This window comes from Lepisma saccharinum, chromosome 8 (genome assembly GCF_977018435.1).
Source record: "Lepisma saccharinum chromosome 8, izLepSacc3.1, whole genome shotgun sequence".
Lineage (NCBI taxonomy): Eukaryota > Metazoa > Arthropoda > Insecta > Zygentoma > Lepismatidae > Lepisma > Lepisma saccharinum.
Window position 1 is genome coordinate 85,156,150 of NC_139236.1, and position 20,088 is coordinate 85,176,237.

A 20,088-nucleotide genomic window follows, 5' to 3' on the forward strand; every position below is an offset into this window, starting at 1 on the left:
CTCCGGATTCCAAATATTACCCAACTTCCCTGTATTCGCACTGTGGACCACAGAGAGAGAGAGAGAGCGAGAGAGAGAGAGAGAGAGAGAGAGAGAGAGAAGGGGGGGCACCCTCCCTCACTTGGAGTAGGATGTCGTCTGCAATTACCACTTGTATAATATTGATTAGCGTTAGATTAACCGTCATAATATCCTATGCTGGCAGCCATCGATGTTATAGGAAAGCATAACTGGATAATCAGCCATTGGTTGGCCGGAATTAGTCGCCCAGATGTTTGATTTTGCATTGAATATTGCATAAAACTATGGAGAGATATGTCGGTAGCGATCAACACGATTATATGCCGCAGCTCGAGAGATAGACACATACGTTGTGTGATTTTGGTCACTGGTAAAATCCCGAAAGGAATTAAGCGGGAAACTGGAACATTTTCGCGCTAATTTCATAGTGGTTTTCGCGGTAACGCTTATTTTGGCGTACTGTAGTTTTCGCGTTTATTTTGTCACTTTCACCGTGAATGCGTTTAGCATTTTCTGTCTCGCGATTGCCGACCTCCGTGTCGGAATTGTTAGCCCAGCGCCCAGGCCGGGATTCAAACCCGGGCATCGTAGCACGCTGTGCTAACCACAATTTAGCGGTTTGGAATCCAAACAATGTGCCTCCAGTAGGTATCCAGCCCGAGACATTCTGATTATAAGGCAAGAGAGTTACCGATGCTCTTAGAAATACATCATAGGTGTGCGCAAATCCTCTGATTAGTAAAAGGGGGGGGGGGGGGCGTAAAGCTTTGATGAAAGTCCAATCTGAGAAACAAAAACCTCATTTCATCTCACTGTTTTATTGTATTGATGTGTATGGAAGAGGGACATATATAGTGTGTCCGGACCCGCCGAAAATCACTATTCAGATTCATAGTGTATAATGTACTTACTACCTTCCTCCTCTTCTGTATTTGCTTGGAACTTTCGTGGGCTTGAAATGCTAATCTTTTTTAAAGACTGTAAGTAATATTGTTTAATAACGGTGATAAGATTCATCTACACTAACTTTCTAAGTGAATGTATTGGGGGAAACTGCCCTATCTTGCCCCCGCCCCCCGTGCGCACCCCTATGACATGCATGCTCTTGAAAATCTAACAACCTTTCCTACATACACATCAGATTTATCCTCCCCGCTCCATAAACTTCTTGGTATGTCACACTTTGGTACTCTGTGAACGATTTCGAGGTCAGAATTCAACATTTCAAGGAAAACTCTTAGCGATTCCAGTAACTTTTGGCGGAAAATAGTTCGTAATGCCATAATTAGATGGCGGAAGAAAAGCAAATGAAGTTTATGGTGAAGTGAATTATATGCAAAACATGGAGTAGAAATAATTACTAAAAAAATAAACGTGAAAAAATTGACTTGAATTGTGTCTAAAGGCTAACTAATTTACCGCGAAGAAATGATAGCGAGGGCAGTTGAAGTAAATAAACCACGAGATGTTTGATACATATTTTAAGTAAGAATCAAATAATGTCCAACTTCACAAGTCAAGGAAACTGAACTTCATAAATAAACACCAAGAAAACTTCATTCACCCATTCATAAATATGTGCAACTCTCATCGTCCAGTTCTTTGCAACGAACTATTTTCAGCCAAAAGTTCAGGAAAGTAATCTTGCTTGCAATGTTCAATGTAGAATACATATCTTGAAATTCATTTATAAATTAGTGTACCAAACAGTTTATTTTGGGGAGTAAAGCTGCTGTTTATGTTGAAAAGATTGATAAGATTTTTAACTGAAATATCAAAAGTAGAATTAAATAAATTATTACAAATTATTTTGATATGAATCTAATGTTTTTTAGTACTTTGAAGCAATTCGATTCGATTTAAATCAGGTGAATTTTCTCGAGAAAAAAATCACCGATTTATTAGGTTCTAAGAAAGGAAACAAAATATATGTACTGATGGGATGAAGATCATGCGAAAGAAAATGTAATATGTAAACATAAACTATGTAAACATAAACTGTAAACATACTTAAATGTATGTTAATTTAAAATTTAATATATTTATAGGCAAAAATAGTAAACATTTTGTGTACTAAATACTAATAATGTTAAACCGTAAGTAGTGGCATTATCATGAAACTGTAAATAAACATGGCAGCTGATATTTTGCAAACTATAATTTTAAAAATGCCAAAATTTAGCTACAACGACTATAAAAAATATTTTTAGTTATTTTAATAATACAGAATGTTTTATTTTCAGTGGAAGAAAAGTTACTGAAATTTTTATAGTTTCATTAACACACTCAACAAACATTTCCATAGTATCAGTATCAGAAACAGAAAAATGGATATTTACACATAATTCTTTATTTGCTTTAATCAAACTGTTCAAATATTTTACAGGGCCGTTTACCAGAAAAAGCCTTTCCACAAAATAACAAACATCTATGTGTATGGTGATAAAAACCATACTAGCAATTTTAGGCGTTTTTTAAAAAAAACGATTTAGTAAAAGAAATCAATACTTTGAAGTATTGGTTATTTGTTATCTTCATTTTGTTAGTGTTGTGTTTTACTGACGTATTACTCCTAGTAGTAAAAATGGTAGTGATAGTTAGACATTTCGTGACATTTGGAAGAAAATTAAGTTTTGCACACTTTCAAATTTTATACATTCTACTACCTTGTCTTTTGTTTTCTAATCTTATAGTCAATGAAGAATACACAATTACAAAATCGAAATATTGTTGTTGGGGCATATTTACGAAAATCAAAATCTAAATCACTGGCGTACGAAGGGTTAGGTGATGGGGCCGCAGGCCCTCCGAAATTTTGAGAAAACCAACATTTAATTATTCTCTGAGTGTTAGTGATAATGGTTCTATGTTAGCATGTATTAATTGTACATTATCCATTGCCTCGGGTAAGTAAGTTTCTTGTACGACAGGGGGAAGCTAGAATTAAAATTACCCCAGATTACCATTTGTCTTTCAACTTATAGAACGAGGCTTAAGAAATGGTAAATACGAAATATAAACGAGCTATGTAATATCAACCTGACCTCTTCGGAAATAAAATCGTGTGTACATGTTTTTATACTTTGGTGAGTTTTGGGTAAAAAAAAAAGTGATTAGTACGTGGATAGGTTCGAAAGTAGCAATCAGAAACTAAAAATTGCCCGGAAAGATTAGCCACGCTCTCTGCCAACAGTTTCTTTCATACTAGTACGTTATTGCTGTTCGGCAGGTGTTCCTTCCTCTTGGTAGCTATGACTCAGGGGCACAATTGCACAGCGCGCCACCATCTTTTGCGCTATATTTTTCGAGGAATCCAGTTACGGGACTTGAATTTATCGAAACCTTGCATGTCCAGCTTTTGGGACTGCTGAAAAACCTGCATAGCGGGGAAAAATGCAAAAACAAGGCTTCATTTTCTACAAGTCAACGACCTGCATGTAAACAAGATGCCTTCGATAATCCTCGAATGCCCCCCCAAGGTGGAGTGAGTCTATTATTAAAAGCAAGATGAACAGAGTTCCGCCATGTCGTTGACCCGTTGGATAGAGATGTACAACTCCCTCCCCGCTAATTCCGTTGTGATCTGACCTAAATTAATTCATTGTCCTTTATTTTTTTTTCACAGACTCAAGCCATGGCCTTGACCAGGGGGGCTTTGGCGGGCTGCAAGAGTCCCCCGCCTCCTCGGTCGGACCCCCCGCTCCAGCCGGATAAATCTCCGCCCCAGCTCGATCCCGATATGAGCAGTCGGACTTCGATGTCTGGTTTGAGTCCAGGTAGCAAGGAGAATTATGACGTCACCAAAGGCGGAACTGGTGAGTACTCTGTTTTGCTTCTATTAATTTTCTTTGCAGGAAGGAAGTAAACAAAATGTTACGTTAGCACCCCCCCCCCCTATTTCTAGATTTCTATTTACAGGTCTATATTTCTAATTCCGTTCATATATTCTACACAGAGAAAGAAAAGTTTGTAAAACGAAAAAAATAGTTTCTGACAACAAACATTTGTTTATATGAGCAACAAAGAAATGATGGTCACCACAACAAAATTCATTTAGTAATGCATTTAGTTTAGATCTACCAAAGAACTTCGTCAAAAGTATCAAATTTAGAAAATGCTACTCATTTCCATTTAACCATTTTTTTTTCTGTGCAGATTTTAGCTTATTTCCGTATATAAGTTTGCCCATGGGGGGTACAAGGAAGCGGGCAGTTTCCCACCCTCTAATGTCTTCAATTAGAAATTTAGTGTAGAGGAATATTTTACGCGGGAGACCCGGGTTCGATCCCCAGGGTGGTCGGAATTTTTCCGGCATTGTCCCCGCATAAAGCGGCTCCGGGACTCACCCAGTCCTAAATCAATGGCGGGCGGAGCGTGGTGCTGATCACATCACCTCCAACATGGCCGAGATCGAGTATGTGTACGGCCCTACCCCCACATTCCCTAAGTATGCCTTCATGGCACGGTGCTGTATGCATGGGGAACTTTACCTTGCCTAACCAATATTGTACTCTATATTTAAAAATGATGCAAGAAAGATGAAAGTTCCAAGCAACTATACTCTGTCCCAGCTAACTGTAGAGCAGGCAAACGAAATCAAGTCTCTGCGCAAGTAGTGACGCGAGACGGCTCCACCAATGAACACGTGAGAGGAAGGGAATTGCGTGGAGTGGGGGAAAGCGGCTGCCTTCCCAGCAGCGTGTACTGTTTCGCTTTGGCCACTCGATTTCCCTTGCTTCTAGCTGGAACAGGGTATCAGGATTATTTCTGACGTAATTGGACACTTTCTTCATTACTTGTGTTACCTAGAGGCAACATATTTCCATTGATGAGTATGGGCGGTTCCGCACTTTTAAATCACCCTGTAGATTCGACAACCAATCGTAAAGTAGAATAGAACTGTGTCAATGACATTTGATTTATATTTTAGATAAAATACAAAAACACCTACGTATGTTTAAATCTGTGTAAATTTCTCAGTGAACTGTGTATAAAATGTTATGCCTCATTATGACCACATAGTTTCATTTCTGGTCTGGCAGATTACATGTGTTGTAGTTTATCGAGATTGAATAGTTTCTACAACGAATATTTCTACGTGCATTTACTTTCCAACAATAAGAAAATACATGTAATTGGTAATCATATAAAGTATCTACTTGGTCCTTCCCGATGGCGTAGTGGTAACGTCGTCGACTTGTAATCAAGGGGTCCCGGGTTTGATATCCGGTGGAGGCACATAGTGCTTCGAATCAAACTTGAAACTGTAGATCCAGTCCCGATTAGCCTATCAGTGCATAAAGTGTACTCAAAACAACAAACCAATCAATCAAAATATCTACTTCACTCCGTGTCACCTTACTTTCCGATCACCCTACTTTCCGATCACCCTCGGACCAATAACGAACCAAAGTAATAACATTATGCAATGTTTTAAGAGTTTCAATCACTTTTTTGCATGAACGACCAGACGCTGAGACGAAGTGAAATTATTAATACTTGTTTGTTTTATAAATCTGTATCGGCAGCTTACGTGTGTATAATGAAGCTTTTCATTATCACCTCAACAGGTGATAACACGCCTCTTCCTCCAGCCTGCAATTATCAGTGACCGCCGATTCGCCGACCCAATCCACTCGTGAAGCTAAGCCTTGCGTAAATATTTGCGGTTCGAATCAAAGATTGGAATTGAAAACGCGTTGGAGCTGTGTTTACTGCGTAACCGCGATACGCGAACTAATTTCAATCTGACACATTGATTGGCTCATGACTTTTTAACGAACCTACCAATGAGGATAATGTTTGTGGCAATAAACTAGCACACAGATTACTGGATTCAGATCTAAGCAGGAAATGCACAATATATTATAGGGTAAAGGAGGGGAAGTTCGCCACCAAAATGCTTTTCATTTTCTTCCTTCTAAACGAATGGGGGGAGAAGAACAAAATTTATACGATACAAAAAGTAGTCATTGTGGATTATGAGGAATATAACATAAATACTGTGTTACTTATACTTATGACGTAATATTAAAAATACTAAAATGAGGAAAAAAGTGGCGAAATTCCCGTCACATGCTGTGAAATTCGCCATATAGGCCTAACTTATTTATCATTTTATCGTCAGTTTAAGTGTATGAAATAATAAGTTGTTGCCAATAAGTCAGACAACAAAGTGTAAAAGACCTACAAATGACAATACAAAACTGCTTAAAAAGATACAATACAAACATGTTTAAGAAACATAGGCCTAATGTTCATATGCATTGTGAACAAGTTGTGTGTGAAAGATCGCCTGTAAGAAGGGAAATTCGACACATTTTCTGTTACTCTGGCGAATTTACCAGCAAATGCATAGTCGAAAGAAAACAACTTATGTTTTCTTGTACATGCACGCTTTCCAAAACAAATCTTTTCGCGACATTCGTAAGGTTTGAGGTTACGATATCAATACTTAAAAGGAAGAAAAATAATTCTTATCTGCCACGAAATGACAATTTCCAACGTAGTGTTGAAATTCGGCACCTTTCTTTGTCTTCTGTGTAGACGCAACTGCACATTCCAAACTGTACTGCTTGCTTGCTAGTTCGCTCACCACACTGTAGTTTTCAGTGGAAACAAGGCACATGTTTATTTTCTACAGGCATCAGTGAGTGTTTCCAACCTATAGTTTCTATCTACGATTACAAAAACCACACGTACGGCTAAATTCCCAGCATGGCGAACATCCCTTCTTTTACCCTATTTACATTCACTTATTTTGGGTAAGATATGGATTGTATTGACTTTGCTAGTGTGCCCTGTGATATGACGTAATTGGAACAAATGAGGCATTGATGGTGGTTAGCTAACGACCTGTATATTTAAACCTGAACTGTGATCTTTACATTTTCTGTCATTTACATTGCATGCTTGGCATAAACATCCAAACGCCGACCTCAGTGCAGGAGTGGTTAGCACAGCTCGCGATGACGGCAGAGGTACCGGGTTCGAATCCAGGTCTGGACGTGGATGTTCTTTGTGAGTGCTCTTCCATAAATTTCATCATATCATCACTCATTCTCATCGTCGCGATTAGAAGTGGCAGAAAAACGACGCTGAAATTTTCTGACTTTGCGGACTGACCTCTGGCGCATAGACCCACAGTCAGTATTATCGTCTGTTGCGATTTTGTGTTGTATCATTTATGTGTGGTTCTGTTTGTCCTTTCATTCATTCCCATCGTCGCGATTACTCAAAAGTGGCAGAAAAGCAACGTAGAATACACCAATAGATCATAATTTGATCTTCGCTGTAACGTGTGAGGAACCAGATACATTCATTCATACCTGCACATATTACGGAAGTTGTGAAATGAGTTGTGTGGCGTTTAGGTCTAAAAGAAAAATACTACCTCATCTACGACAAGAGCTTATTCTGCACTTCCAATGAGATTTATAACATCCGCTTTATTGGACATGCAAGGATTCACACAATAGCGCACATGTCATCCAGTCACAATAGATCTACGATTATATGCTGATAGGTCCAACAGTGAGACGTGTGCTGTCCGTGGTTGAGCTAAAATGGTGTGCTTCTGTCAATGTACAGCAACTCTAGCAATGCGGGTGGGGGGGGGGGGTATTGAATGCCCCTCAATGTTATATATGTGCTCTTGAAACTTTGTATACACGTCTACATCCGTGGCGAAGAGGTTATCACAGCGCGCTACGACGCCAGGGGTCCAGGGGTTCGAATCCCGGCCTGTTCTTTGTGAATGTCGCTTCAAGAAATACATCATCTCATAACTCAACTTGCGATTAGCCAAAAGTGAGAGAAAACCGAAGTAAAGTAAAGAAACACAGTGAACAACGAAACTTTGTACAATTATTACATAACTTCCATAAAATGCAAAAGTTTCATTGATATGTAAAAGTTTGATATATACGAAACACATGTTTTGTTGTTGGTGGTGATGGTAGTGTATATGTGTGTGTAATTGATAATGTATTCAATTATTTCTACAATCCTGATTTCATTGTCAATTGCTGACATTTGTCAAGCATGTATTTCTTTTGCAGTGTGTTATGAATGTTTTGAATGCGATCTGCTTTATATGAAAAATACCGTATATCTCTGAATGCAAGACGACTCCGAATTCAAGACGACCCCCCCCCCATTTTTCAACAAGGGATTACAGAAAAACTATTTTGAAAACTTACAAATGGTTACCTTATTATCTACAACGTCTCACAACAATTGATAGAAAAAATGTTGGCCACAACACTCACTACGTGCTATAGCACAACAATGCTCAAAGCGCATGCGAACGTTCAAGACTAAAGCGGTAGCTGTGGCAGAGGCTCGTGGTTCTGTTCAGTAAAGAAAAGAAAAATTCCACATCACATGCCGCGAAAGCCCCACACGTCTGGGCACGAAATTTCGGCAAAAAACCTCGTCTTGGATTCATAAATATACGGAAGATTCAAAATCTGTTGAAATTCCAAAAAAATCAGACCGTAGTTACCTTGCCTATTTAATTTGATTTTCAAAATCATAAATGGATGCGTAATCAGAAGTCCACATCGTTTAGAAAAACCTCAAATAAATTGAGAATGCCATAAAAATAAGTTGGAGACATATCTGTAAACCAGACGCTCGTAATATTGTTTTTTCCAATACTAATCAAACAAAGCTCTCGAATTTCCCGCGGAAGAACAACGCTCAGCTGCAACTGGGCGAAAACGAGCATGCGCAGTCGAAACGCTTCGCTCATTGGCCGATTTCGTCAACGTGACCGACAGAGCGAGCTGGCATCGGAAGAAAAGTGTAAGTTGTCGCTAGACTTTCAGCAGGCCTTCTACGGTGTGAACCATAGCCACGTAGCTCAGCATCTTTAGAAGCTCCCGGGCGGGAGGAGAAAAGCAGAGCTTACCCACACACGGAAATCTATGCATTAGGCACGCGGAGAGCTTTGAGAGCCGTGCTGAAGGAGGGAGGGGGAAAAAATCTCAGAAGCTCCCTAAAGCCTAAGCCGCTCAGATTGACGCCATGCCGGTAAGCAAGGTGGTTCTTGAAGCGCCTTGGCAATGGCATAGCTTTTTAATCTGCCTTTCCTTCATTTCCCTCTCCGTCCACGAGTCCTTCTTTTTTTTTATCCGGAGCGTTCCTAATCTGTCCTTTGTCCTGTCCGGTGATGAATAACTCTGGAGAACATGACTTGTTTCTTTGGTCATGTCTGCCTCGGATGATGCATACAACAATCTCTCTCTCCCTCCCTTTAAAGCTCATCCGCGTCCCTTTTTCAGTCTGCCGCTTTTCCGTTCGGCATTAAAAAAAAAAAAGTAGGGAAAAAATCCTGGTTTTAGAGTAATCCTGGCTGAGCCGATCCGTCCAGGGACGCCGGGGCTTTTCAGACTGGATTCCCTGGCCCTAATCCAGCCCTTGGAGTTTCATCAATCATAGACAGATAATCTGCTTAAGGCCGCAAATCCCTTACAATCCTTCGGGCTTCTGGCTCCAAGAAGACAGAAACAGCCAGGGTTTCAACAGCGAATCTGCAGCGAAATACGTGGGGCTTCATACAAGGCTGTGGCGGAAGCGTTTTCTGTTATGCATGTACGCCAAACACACGCACACATACACATGCGCCTACGCGACTATGTATTAAGCGTGTGAGAACATACGTCCACAACGAAATATAAATCCTCCCTCGGATTGTGTTGCGGAGAGATTTTGTTTTCCTCCTGTCCCTACCTCCCTTTCTCGCTCTCTCTTTCCAGCCTCTACCTAGGTGTGAGGTGCTTCAGGCTCGGAGGTTTACTGTTCGAATCCCGGTCGTAGCTTCGGTTAACCTTGCAAAACTAAAACAGTGACCGTAATACACCTGTGTCGGGAAGCCACGTGCAGGCCAGTAGCCAGGATTTTATTTCAGAGGGGAACTCATCCCTAAATCAGAACAGGCGTCGCCAGAAATATTTGTAGAGTGGGCAGGCCACTGATAAAACTTGATTAGTAGAAATAATAATAATAATAAAAAATTAAAAGTTATTAAAATAAAAAATATCCAAATTTATTATTCTTCTTATTATTATTATATAAGCCTCCCCGATGGCGCAGTGGTAGCGTCGTCGCCTTGTAATCAAGGGGTCACGAGTTCCATACCCGGTGGAGGCACATACTGGTTCGGATCCTACTTTAAACTGTAGGTCCAGTCCCGATTAGCCTGCGTGTGCATAAAGTGGACTTAAAACACCAAATCAATCAATTATTATTATATAAATGGAGTGAATATCCAACACAACTGTTGTCCATTATTTTCCTTACATTTTGTACAGTTAGTGTACTGAAATTCATAGTTATTGTATTTTGATATTAACTTTTACACATTCCATTAAAAAGGCTTTAAAATTTAGGGCCAAATTTTACTCATAAAATTTGACCTCTCACAAAGAAAACTATAAATTTTGTGAGCTATGCATCCATTTATTCTTCGGATTGAATGGTAGAATGTAAAAATATAAGCTGGTTTCTCTATTATACACTAAACTTTTTTCGATCTAATGTTTAATCCTGCTACGGAAGTAAAATTATTTACCACTATACACTATTTAAATTAGATATTTGTAGGATTTCGGTGGGAGGGGTTTCAGCCCCCCTTGGCCTTCCCCCTGGTTACGTGCCTTCTCACGTGTATTAGGGTCTTCGTAACTTATAGCTAGATAACAGTTACGAACAATAAGCTGCACTGTTAAAGCTTATACCTGCTCAGCAACAGAGACAGGAACATTGTTACTCCACTGTTGAAGCTTATATCTGCTGAGCAAGAGTCACGAACGCTAGTAATGCACTGTTATAGTGAATATTTGCTTAGTAACAGAGTCGGGAACAGTGTAGCTGCACTGATAAAAGCTTATATCTGCTTAATAACAGTCACGAACAGTATTGTTGCACTGTTAATGTATATTGCTTAGCAACGGTCTCAAGCATTCTGCACTGTTACAGTATGTATCTGCTTATTAACAGTCAGTAACATTGCTGGTGCACTGTTAAAAGATTATATCTGCTAAATAACAGAGTCACGAACAGTATTGTTGCACTGTTAACGTATATTGCTTAGCAACGGTCTCCAGCATTCTTCACTGTTACAGTATGTATCTGCAGTATGTGCAACTATACTGTTTCTGACTCTGTTATTAAGCAGATATTAGCTTTTAACAGTGCATCAGTAACATTACTGGTGCACTGTTAAAAGCTTTAATATCAGAGTCACGAACAGTATTGTTGCACTGTTAACGTATATTGCTTACCAACGGTCTCAAGCATTCTGCACTGTTACAGTATGTATCTATCTGCTTTTTAACAGTCAGTAACATTACTGCTGCACTGTTAAAAGCTAATATCTGCTTAATAACAGAGTCAGAAACAGTATAGTTGCACTGTTAACGTATATTGCTTAGCAACGGTCTCAAGCATTCTGCACTGTTACAGTATGTATCTATCTGCTTATTAACAGTCAGTAACATTACTGCTGCACTGTTAAAAGCTAATATCTGCTTAATAACAGAGTCAGAAACAGTATAGTTGCACTGTTAACGTATATTGCTTACCAACGGTCTCAAGCATTCTGCACTGTTACAGTATGTATCTGCTTATTATCAGTCAGTAACATTACTGCTGCACTGTTAAAAGCTTATATCTGCTTGATAACAGTCACGAACAGTATTGTTGCACTGTTAACGTATATTGCTTAGCAACGGTCTCAAACATTCTGCACTGTTACAGTATGTATCTATCTGCTTATTAACAGTCAGTAACATTACTGCTGCACTGTTAAAAGCTAATATCTGCTTAATAACAGAGTCACAAACAGTATAGTTGCACTGTTAACGTATATTGCTTAGCAACGGCCTCAAGCATTCTGCACTGTTACAGTATGTATCTGCTTATTAACAGTCAGTAACTTTACTGCTGCACTATTAAAGATTATACATGTTTAGAAATCCTTCTTGAGACCGTTGCTAAGCAATTATATACGTTAATTTCAATTAGTCCAAACAATACAAAAAACTGGAAGAACCATCGAGTTTACTTTGGTTAAAGCACATAGTAATATTACAGACAATTCACGTGCTGATGAGTGTGCAAGGAAAGCAACGTGCCTTCCAAATATTATGGACATATCATTATACTATACTGATCTTCTCCCTATAGTAAAAAATAAAATTTTGATTGAATGGTTTGATTGGTGTCGAAATGAACTTTTAACAGTTGGAGAATCATACAGACCATTTGCTGAATTCAAACCACACAAACCATGGTTTCATCATGTAAGTGCTACAAAAAATGGTAAATTTCTCGTAAGGAACAGACGGATTTCATCAAATTTATAGGAGAAATTACTTACTGAAAGCAGTTTCTTTATACTTGTGGAAGTCCGGGGAAGTGTTTTCTCGCATCGTTCATTGAATTTTGCCAGTAAATCATCTATTTTTCGATATAAATGTGTGACCGATGCACGAAAGCTCTTGCATCCATTTATGTAGCCTGTGTGTGATGACGTAATCCCGGTCAGTGTTTCCAAACATGTGATTTTGTAACTGAAGAAGGTACGTTTCCGCAAATGGTTTGTGGGGCTATGTGTCAATGGTTCGTGGGGCTATGTGTCAATGGTGTGTGGGGCTACGCATATTTTTTTCGAAACCAAGTTTTAACTATTGCAACCTATACGTGACCCTACCTAACCTAACCTTACCGGAAATGGTTCGTGGGGCTATGTGTGAATGGTTCGTGGGGCTACGTAGGTATTTTTGGGTGCAGTGGGGTGGAAAAACTGCATGCCGAGTACGGTAGTGAAACTGTGACCGCCATTTTGTGTGTTACCGAAGACAAAAAGAAACGAAGAAAACTTACTCGATATGTCGCAAATATAGCTTATTTCCGTGAAATAAGCGAAATGCCACCTTCAGCAATGTTTCTCAATGCAGAATATGTAAGTACGAATATTCAAATTCAATGAACTAGCAAATTTCAGTTGTCTGTCCCTTACGAGAAATTTACCCAAGAAATTTAATTGTATTAATTGATAGAGTGAGATCGGGTCATTTGTGTACTAGGCAACATTTATCCAGAATTGGAATAACGAACAGTAAGAGATGTGAATGTGGCTGCGAAAGTGGAGATGCACAACATATAATACTGGAATGCTCAAAATAGAATAGAGAGAGAAATATCTCGTATAAAACTTTATATAATTTAAAGGTTCAGTTTGGTTGTCAATTCAGATGTGCGGGTTGGTTACGCTGGGTGTTCCATTTACAACGCAATCCGGAGTTGGGTATAGTACAACTTTTGAACCGGAAGTGGTACACATATAATCCTTATACCGAATTGAAGCCTTGTTCACGCATATATTTTTAAACCGGGGAACAATGATTGGATTTCATTAGTGTCCACGCAGTGTTGCCAGACGTAACGGGAAGTGTAAATGAATTTTTTTACAAAGCATGAAAAATGGCACATAACACACATGTACGGACATGCCGTCGGTAATTTTTAGTTTGGTTAGGTGGATTAGCTCCGCATCTATGGCAGTTAAAAAAAATAAATGTTCATTTCTACCGATAGCTAATCGGATAAGGGGGAACTAGGAATATCGTTGTTTTTAGAAATTAAGACTGTGCATTGGCAACACTGCTGATGTTTCCGTGCCACAAAAGGTGTGGTTTGCAACTGTATACATCTTGCAATTAGCATCTTTAAGGAAACATAACATACAATTGCTCTCTCATTTTTTTAAAATCTAATATCTGTAAAATAGGGGGCGGGGGGGAAGACTGAAAATTTTAATGAAAAACAATTATATCTGTTTTATATGTATATTGTAATGGACAAAAGACGGCATAATAGCTGTTTGGTCGAAAATAAAGGAATGAATGAATGAATTATACATGTTTAGTAATAGTCACGGACAGTATTACTGCACTGTTAAAGCTTATGTGCGCTTAGGAACAGAGTCACGAACAGTTATTATAGTACTCTTAAATATTATTCCAGCATAGTAACAGATACGTGAACAGTATTCCTGCACTGCTAAAGCTTATACCTGCCGAGTAACAAGGTTAGACAATGACAACGCTACTGGTTTTCATTGTTGCCGTTGTGAAGACGTGAGTCCTTTCTAATTTCATGCTGCAAATTAAAAATAGACAAAATTTACCAGGTAATTGATTACATTGCATTAATATCATTCCGCAATGACAGTGACAATAATGACTTCATAAAGAATTAAGCTGCACTGTTATGCAGATTAAGGTAGTTAATTTTCCGAGTGGCACAATCAATTATAACAAATTCCTATAATTCACTAAAAAGCTAGCGCCAATTTTTTTTTCGACGGCTGGATCAGGAACCGCAGATTAAGCGTTTCCATTAAATGGTACTTCATGCGGTTAATAAATAGATTGAAAGTTTCAGCTTCCAAATCAACATGTTGGTTTCGTTGCCATGGCAAGACGATCGCTGTGTATGCAAACTGAGAATGGTGAGGTTCTGATAGTGGAAAAAAGTAATAAGTTGTTAACTCGATTTCAAAAACCAACTACGTGCCGAGTCTGTTTCTTTAAGGAACAATGTAGCATGACTAAATTCGGTTGTGCATTGTTGGCATTTCAAGGCAACAGAGCACACAGGGATTTGGTGAGGAGGTATTGCTGTCAAGGGGGTAGGGGGCAGGGGCGCCGACTTGTCAAAATTATTGGGTGGGGGGGGGCCTCTGATCACTGAAATAAATTAAGAAATGACTCACTCCCTCCCTTTTTTAAGTTTTGGCCACAGTGTTCGGGATCTCGTAAAAGCCAATGGATTCCTCAAAAATATCAAAATTTTCATTTACAGTTCGAATGCAAAATGTCAATTGTTCACGTATGAATATGTCACAAGTTTCGTTAACCATAATAGCAAAATATTCCAGACTTTTAATATCTGCTACCACGGAGCGCAAAACAAATCTCCCTAATATATCAATGATCTCGTTCTGAATGTCATGTGAGAGTCATTTGTAGTCTGAACGTCCCATCCACTCTCCTAGTTCATGCACATCGTCTTTTGAAACTCTTTTTAGTAAAAATGTTAACAATACTCATAATTATATACTTAGTATATAGTAATAAGTCATGTGTTTTGCTGTCTCTGGTCATAGCCCCCCCCCCCCCCGCAAGTTAATGGTTTAGCGGTCTCGGCCCCCAAAGTTGATGGTGTAGAACATTTCAAATGTGTATTTAAAGTTAACTTGATGTGGCACAATTCAGAGTAAACTTTACAAGAGAAGTAAAAAAATACATTAGATTCTCTTGAGCAAAATTATTTGGGGGCTCTGCCCCACATCGATAACATTGGGGGGCTCGAGCCTCGCCAAGCCCCATGGAGTTGGCGCCTATGGGTAGGAGGTTATACCTACACTGAAAAATATGTTGCTCAGTTGCCACCAACAGGAGCGACCACAATTCGTGTAATGCAACACTTAATCGAGTGATTGACAGCCAGTATTGTAACAAGACACCAAAGTTGGTTTTGATGAAAGCCAATCAATCAGCATTAACGCCAACAATGACCCAAGGATCCCGGGTTCGAATTCCGGTCTAGGCATGGGTGTTCTTAGTGAGTGTCCCTTCATCAATTTCATCATATCATCATTCCTCATCGTCGCCATTAGCCAAATGCGGCAGAAAAGCGATGCTAACTTACAATTTTTTTTAAAGAAAATCCTATCAACCACGGCCGTAGGCAGCAAAAATTTTCGGGGGGGGTTCAATCATAATTGTTCCCATGGGCGTCGCCAGAAATTTGAATAATAGAAATAATAACAATAATTGTACAATAATTATTAAAATTTCATAATAATAAAACAATTTTATTCCATAATAATACTAATAATAATTATTATTATATTATTGTTATATCCTTGAGGGGGGCTTACTCAATCCAGCAGATGAGTGAATATCCAGCACAAGTTTCTTTTTGTTTTTTTACGTTTCATACAGAGTGTACTGAAATGCACAATTATTATACTTCGTCTTTAAACTTTAGACACCTTCAAGAAACAGCTTTAAAAGTTAGATGGAAATTTTAGTCATAAAGGTTTTGTTGTTTAACTTTAAAATTACATTTTTGGAATTTTTAAAAGTGTGGAAGCAGTTATTATTTTTAAAAACTTAGCCTGGTGCATGGATTGTAACCTCAATCGCGAACGTAATGCGCTACGAAACTGGAGATCCTAGGTTTGAACTCCTTTCAAGGGGGATTTTCGACTTTATCGGACAGAAAATTTAAAAGCTGGAAAGCGAATTTTGGGACAATCATAAGGGAATCTTCAGTCTATATTCCTTGTGACGCAGGAACAACACTGGAAAGATGACAGCAGAAGTGATAATTTAGGGGTCACGGGTTGGCTACGATTCTAAGAATAAATCCTGTTTCACTCAACTTTCAGAATTCCAAATGTATGAAAATTCTAGCTCGATCGTTCCAACATTGTCTCCTTGTATTTTTGTGATGCTTCGAAAAAAAATTGAAAATTTGTTACATATTTTGGTTTCTGAACTTCCATTAATCCAACATGTCAGACGTTTCGGGGGGGGTTTGAACCCTAGAAACCCCCCCTCTAAATACGGCCATGCTATCAACTAACACTGCTCCTGGCTGTAATACTAACCAGGGTATAACTTTTGAAAGTGCAGAAATTCTGTATGTGACTGTTGCCCAGAAAGTAATGGCTTTAACAGTGCTGAAATACTGTTCGTGACTTGCCCAGAAAGTAATGGCTTTAACAGAGCTGAAATACTGTTCGTGACTTGCCCAGAAAGTAATGGCGGCTTTAATAGAGCTGAAATACTATTCGTGGCTGTTGCCCAGCAAGTAAAGGCTTGAATAGTGCTGAACTACTGTTCGTGACTGTTGCCCAGCAAGAAAAGGCTTTAACAGTGCTGAAATACTGTTCGTGACTTGCCCAGAAAGTAATGGCGGCTTTAATAGAGCTGAAATACTATTCGTGGCTGTTGCCCAGCAAGTAAAGGCTTTAATAGAGCTGAAATACTATTCGTGGCTGTTGCCCAGCAAGTAAAGGCTTGAATAGTGCTGAAATACTGTTCGTGACTGTTGCCCAGCAAGTAAAGGCTTTAACAGTGCTGAAATACTGTTCGTGACTTGCCCAGAAAGTAATGGCGGCTTTAATAGTGCTGAAATACTTTCGTGACTGTTGCCCAGCAAGTAAAGGCTTTAACAGTGCTGAAATACTGTTCGTGACTTGCCCAGAAAGTAATAGCAGCTTTAATAGAGCTGAAATACTATTTGTGGCTGTTGCACAGCAAGTAAAGGCTTTAACAGTGCTGAAATACTGTTCGTGACTTGCCCAGAAAGTAATAGCGGCTTTAATAGAGCTGAAATACTATTCGTGGCTGTTGCACAGCAAGTAAAGGCTTGAATAGTGCTGAAATACTGTTCGTGACTGTTGCCCAGCAAGAAAAGGCTTTAACAGTGCTGAAATACTGTTCGTGACTTGCCCAGAAAGTAATGGCGGCTTTAATAGAGCTGAAATACTATTCGTGGCTGTTGCCCAGCAAGTAAAGGCTCTAATAGAGCTGAAATACTATTCGTGGCTGTTGCCCAGCAAGTAAAGGCTTGAATAGTGCTGAAATACTGTTCGTGACTGTTACCCAGCAAGAAAAGGCTTTAACAGTGCTGAAATACTGTTCGTGACTTGCCCAGAAAGTAATGGCGGCTTTAATGGTGCTGAAATACTGTTCGTGACTGTTTCCAAGCAAGAAAAGGCTTTAACAGTGCTGAAATACTGTTCGTGACTTGACCAGAAAGTAATGGCGGCTTTAATAGAGCTGAAATACTGTTCGTGACTCTTGCACAGCAAGTAAAGGCTTTAACAGTACTGAAATACTGTTCGTGACTTGACCAGAAAGTAATGGCGGCTTTAATAGAGCTGAAATACTGTCCGTGACTGTTGCCCAGCATGTAAAGGCTTTAACAGTGCTGAAATACTGTTCGTGACTGTTGCCCAGCAAGAAAAGGCTTTAACAGTGCTGAAATACTGTTCGTGACTGTTTCCCAGCAAGTAAAGGCTTTAACAGTGCTGAAATACTGTTCGTGACTTGCACAGAAAGTAATAGCGGCTTTAATAGTGCTGAAATACTGTTCGTGACTGTTGCCCAGCAATTAAAGGCTTTAACAGTGCTGAAATACTGTTCGTGACTTGCCCAGAAAGTAATAGCGGCTTTAATAGAGCTGAAATACTATTTGTGGCTGTTGCACAGCAAGTAAAGGCTTTAACAGTGCTGAAATACTGTTTGCGACTTGCCCAGAAAGTAATAGCGGCTTTAATAGAGCTGAAATACTATTCGTGGCTGTTGCACAGCAAGTAAAGGCTTGAATAGTGCTGAAATACTATTCGTGACTGTTGCCCAGCAAGAAAAGGCTTTAACAGTGCTGAAATACTGTTCGTGACTTGCCCAGAAAGTAATGGCGGCTTTAATAGAGCTGAAATACTATTCGTGGCTGTTGCCCAGCAAGTAAAGGCTTGAATACTGCTGAAATACTGTTCGTGACTGTTACCCAGCAAGAAAAGGCTTTAACAGTGCTGAAATACTGTTCGTGACTTGCCCAGAAAGTAATGGCGGCTTTAATAGTGCTGAAATACTGTTCGTGACTGTTGCCAAGCAAGTAAAGGCTTGAATAGTGCTGAAATACTGTTCGTGACTGTTACCCAGCAAGAAAAGGCTTTAACAGTGCTGAAATACTGTTCGTGACTTGCCCAGAAAGTAATGGCGGCTTTAATAGTGCTGAAATACTGTTCGTGACTTGCCCAGAAAGTAATAGCGGCTTTAATAGAGCTGAAATACTATTTGTGGCTGTTGCACAGCAAGTAAAGGCTTTAACAGTGCTGAAATACTGTTCGTGACTTGCCCGGAAAGTAATAGCGGCTTTAATAGAGCTGAAATACTATTCGTGGCTGTTGCACAGCAAGTAAAGGCTTGAATAGTGCTGAAATACTGTTCGTGACTGTTGCCCAGCAAGAAAAGGCTTTAACAGTGCTGAAATACTGTTCGTGACTTGCCCAGAAAGTAATGGCGGCTTTAATAGAGCTGAAATACTATTCGTGGCTGTTGCCCGGCAAGTAAAGGCTTGAATAGTGCTGAAATACTGTTCGTGACTGTTACCCAGCAAGAAAAGGCTTTAACAGTGCTGAAATACTGTTCGTGACTTGACCAGAAAATAATGGCGGCTTTAATAGTGCTGAATTACTGTTCGTGACTTTTGCCCAGCAAGTAAATGCTTTAACAGAGCTGAAATCTGTTCGTGATTGTTTACCCAGTAAGTATAAGCTTTATCAATGTAGTAATATCGTTTGTGACTTTCTTCCAGCAAGTTTAAGCTTTAACAGCCGAATATCGCGCTGTGGGCTGCTTTACACCACTTTTGACAGTGTAGTTGTTATATGTTCTATGTACAAGAAAACCTGGGTTAAGTGAAGGGTATAAACCTCACTATCACAACCTACCATAGCCGAAATCGAGAATGTGTGGAACTCTACTTTAATGTAATTGACGTGCCTTCATGATACAGGGCAATTCACAGGGGCAACTTGAATGTTTATTTTACACCATTTTTTTTCTGGAAGGTACCACATCCCATGAGCACATCCTTTGAGTATGCTCTTTTTGCATGCATTGAGCAATCCCAGCACTGTAGAGTGCAGTGCATAAATATTACACGAGAAATTGCACGTTGTGATGTTTATTCACTTTGTTTCGTCACTGCAAGATTCAAGAATTGAACAAAACAACATTGAAGCTTCTGCGCCAGCAGTGTAGAAAATGGGGAAAACTGAATGAAAATAACGGTGGACAATTTGCCTGGAAATATCGATGCGTCCAACTGTACAAAGGCAACAGATGGCGCCAGCGTTCATTCACCAATCGGAAACGGCCCCCAGCCACTGTAGCCAAGGCATTTACGTTTTTGCAGCCATTAATAAGACATAGAACTGTGAAGCCTCTACCCGGGGGGGATTAAGTGTAACAA

The 20,088-nt window shown here is 39.4% G+C and overlaps 1 protein-coding gene across 2 annotated transcripts in view; it reads left to right on the plus strand.

Annotated features, from left to right (window-relative positions):
- The window catches only part of dve (SATB1_N and homeodomain domain-containing protein dve), a 214,970-nt gene that overhangs the window by 84,710 nt on the left and 110,172 nt on the right, over positions 1-20,088 (plus strand). For both annotated transcript variants that reach the window (XM_083127200.1, XM_083127199.1), the window contains exon 2: positions 3,647-3,836. In XM_083127200.1, the coding sequence (XP_082983326.1) occupies positions 3,656-3,836 (181 nt within the window). In that variant the 5' untranslated portion in view covers positions 3,647-3,655. The remainder of the gene's footprint in view (positions 1-3,646; positions 3,837-20,088) is intronic.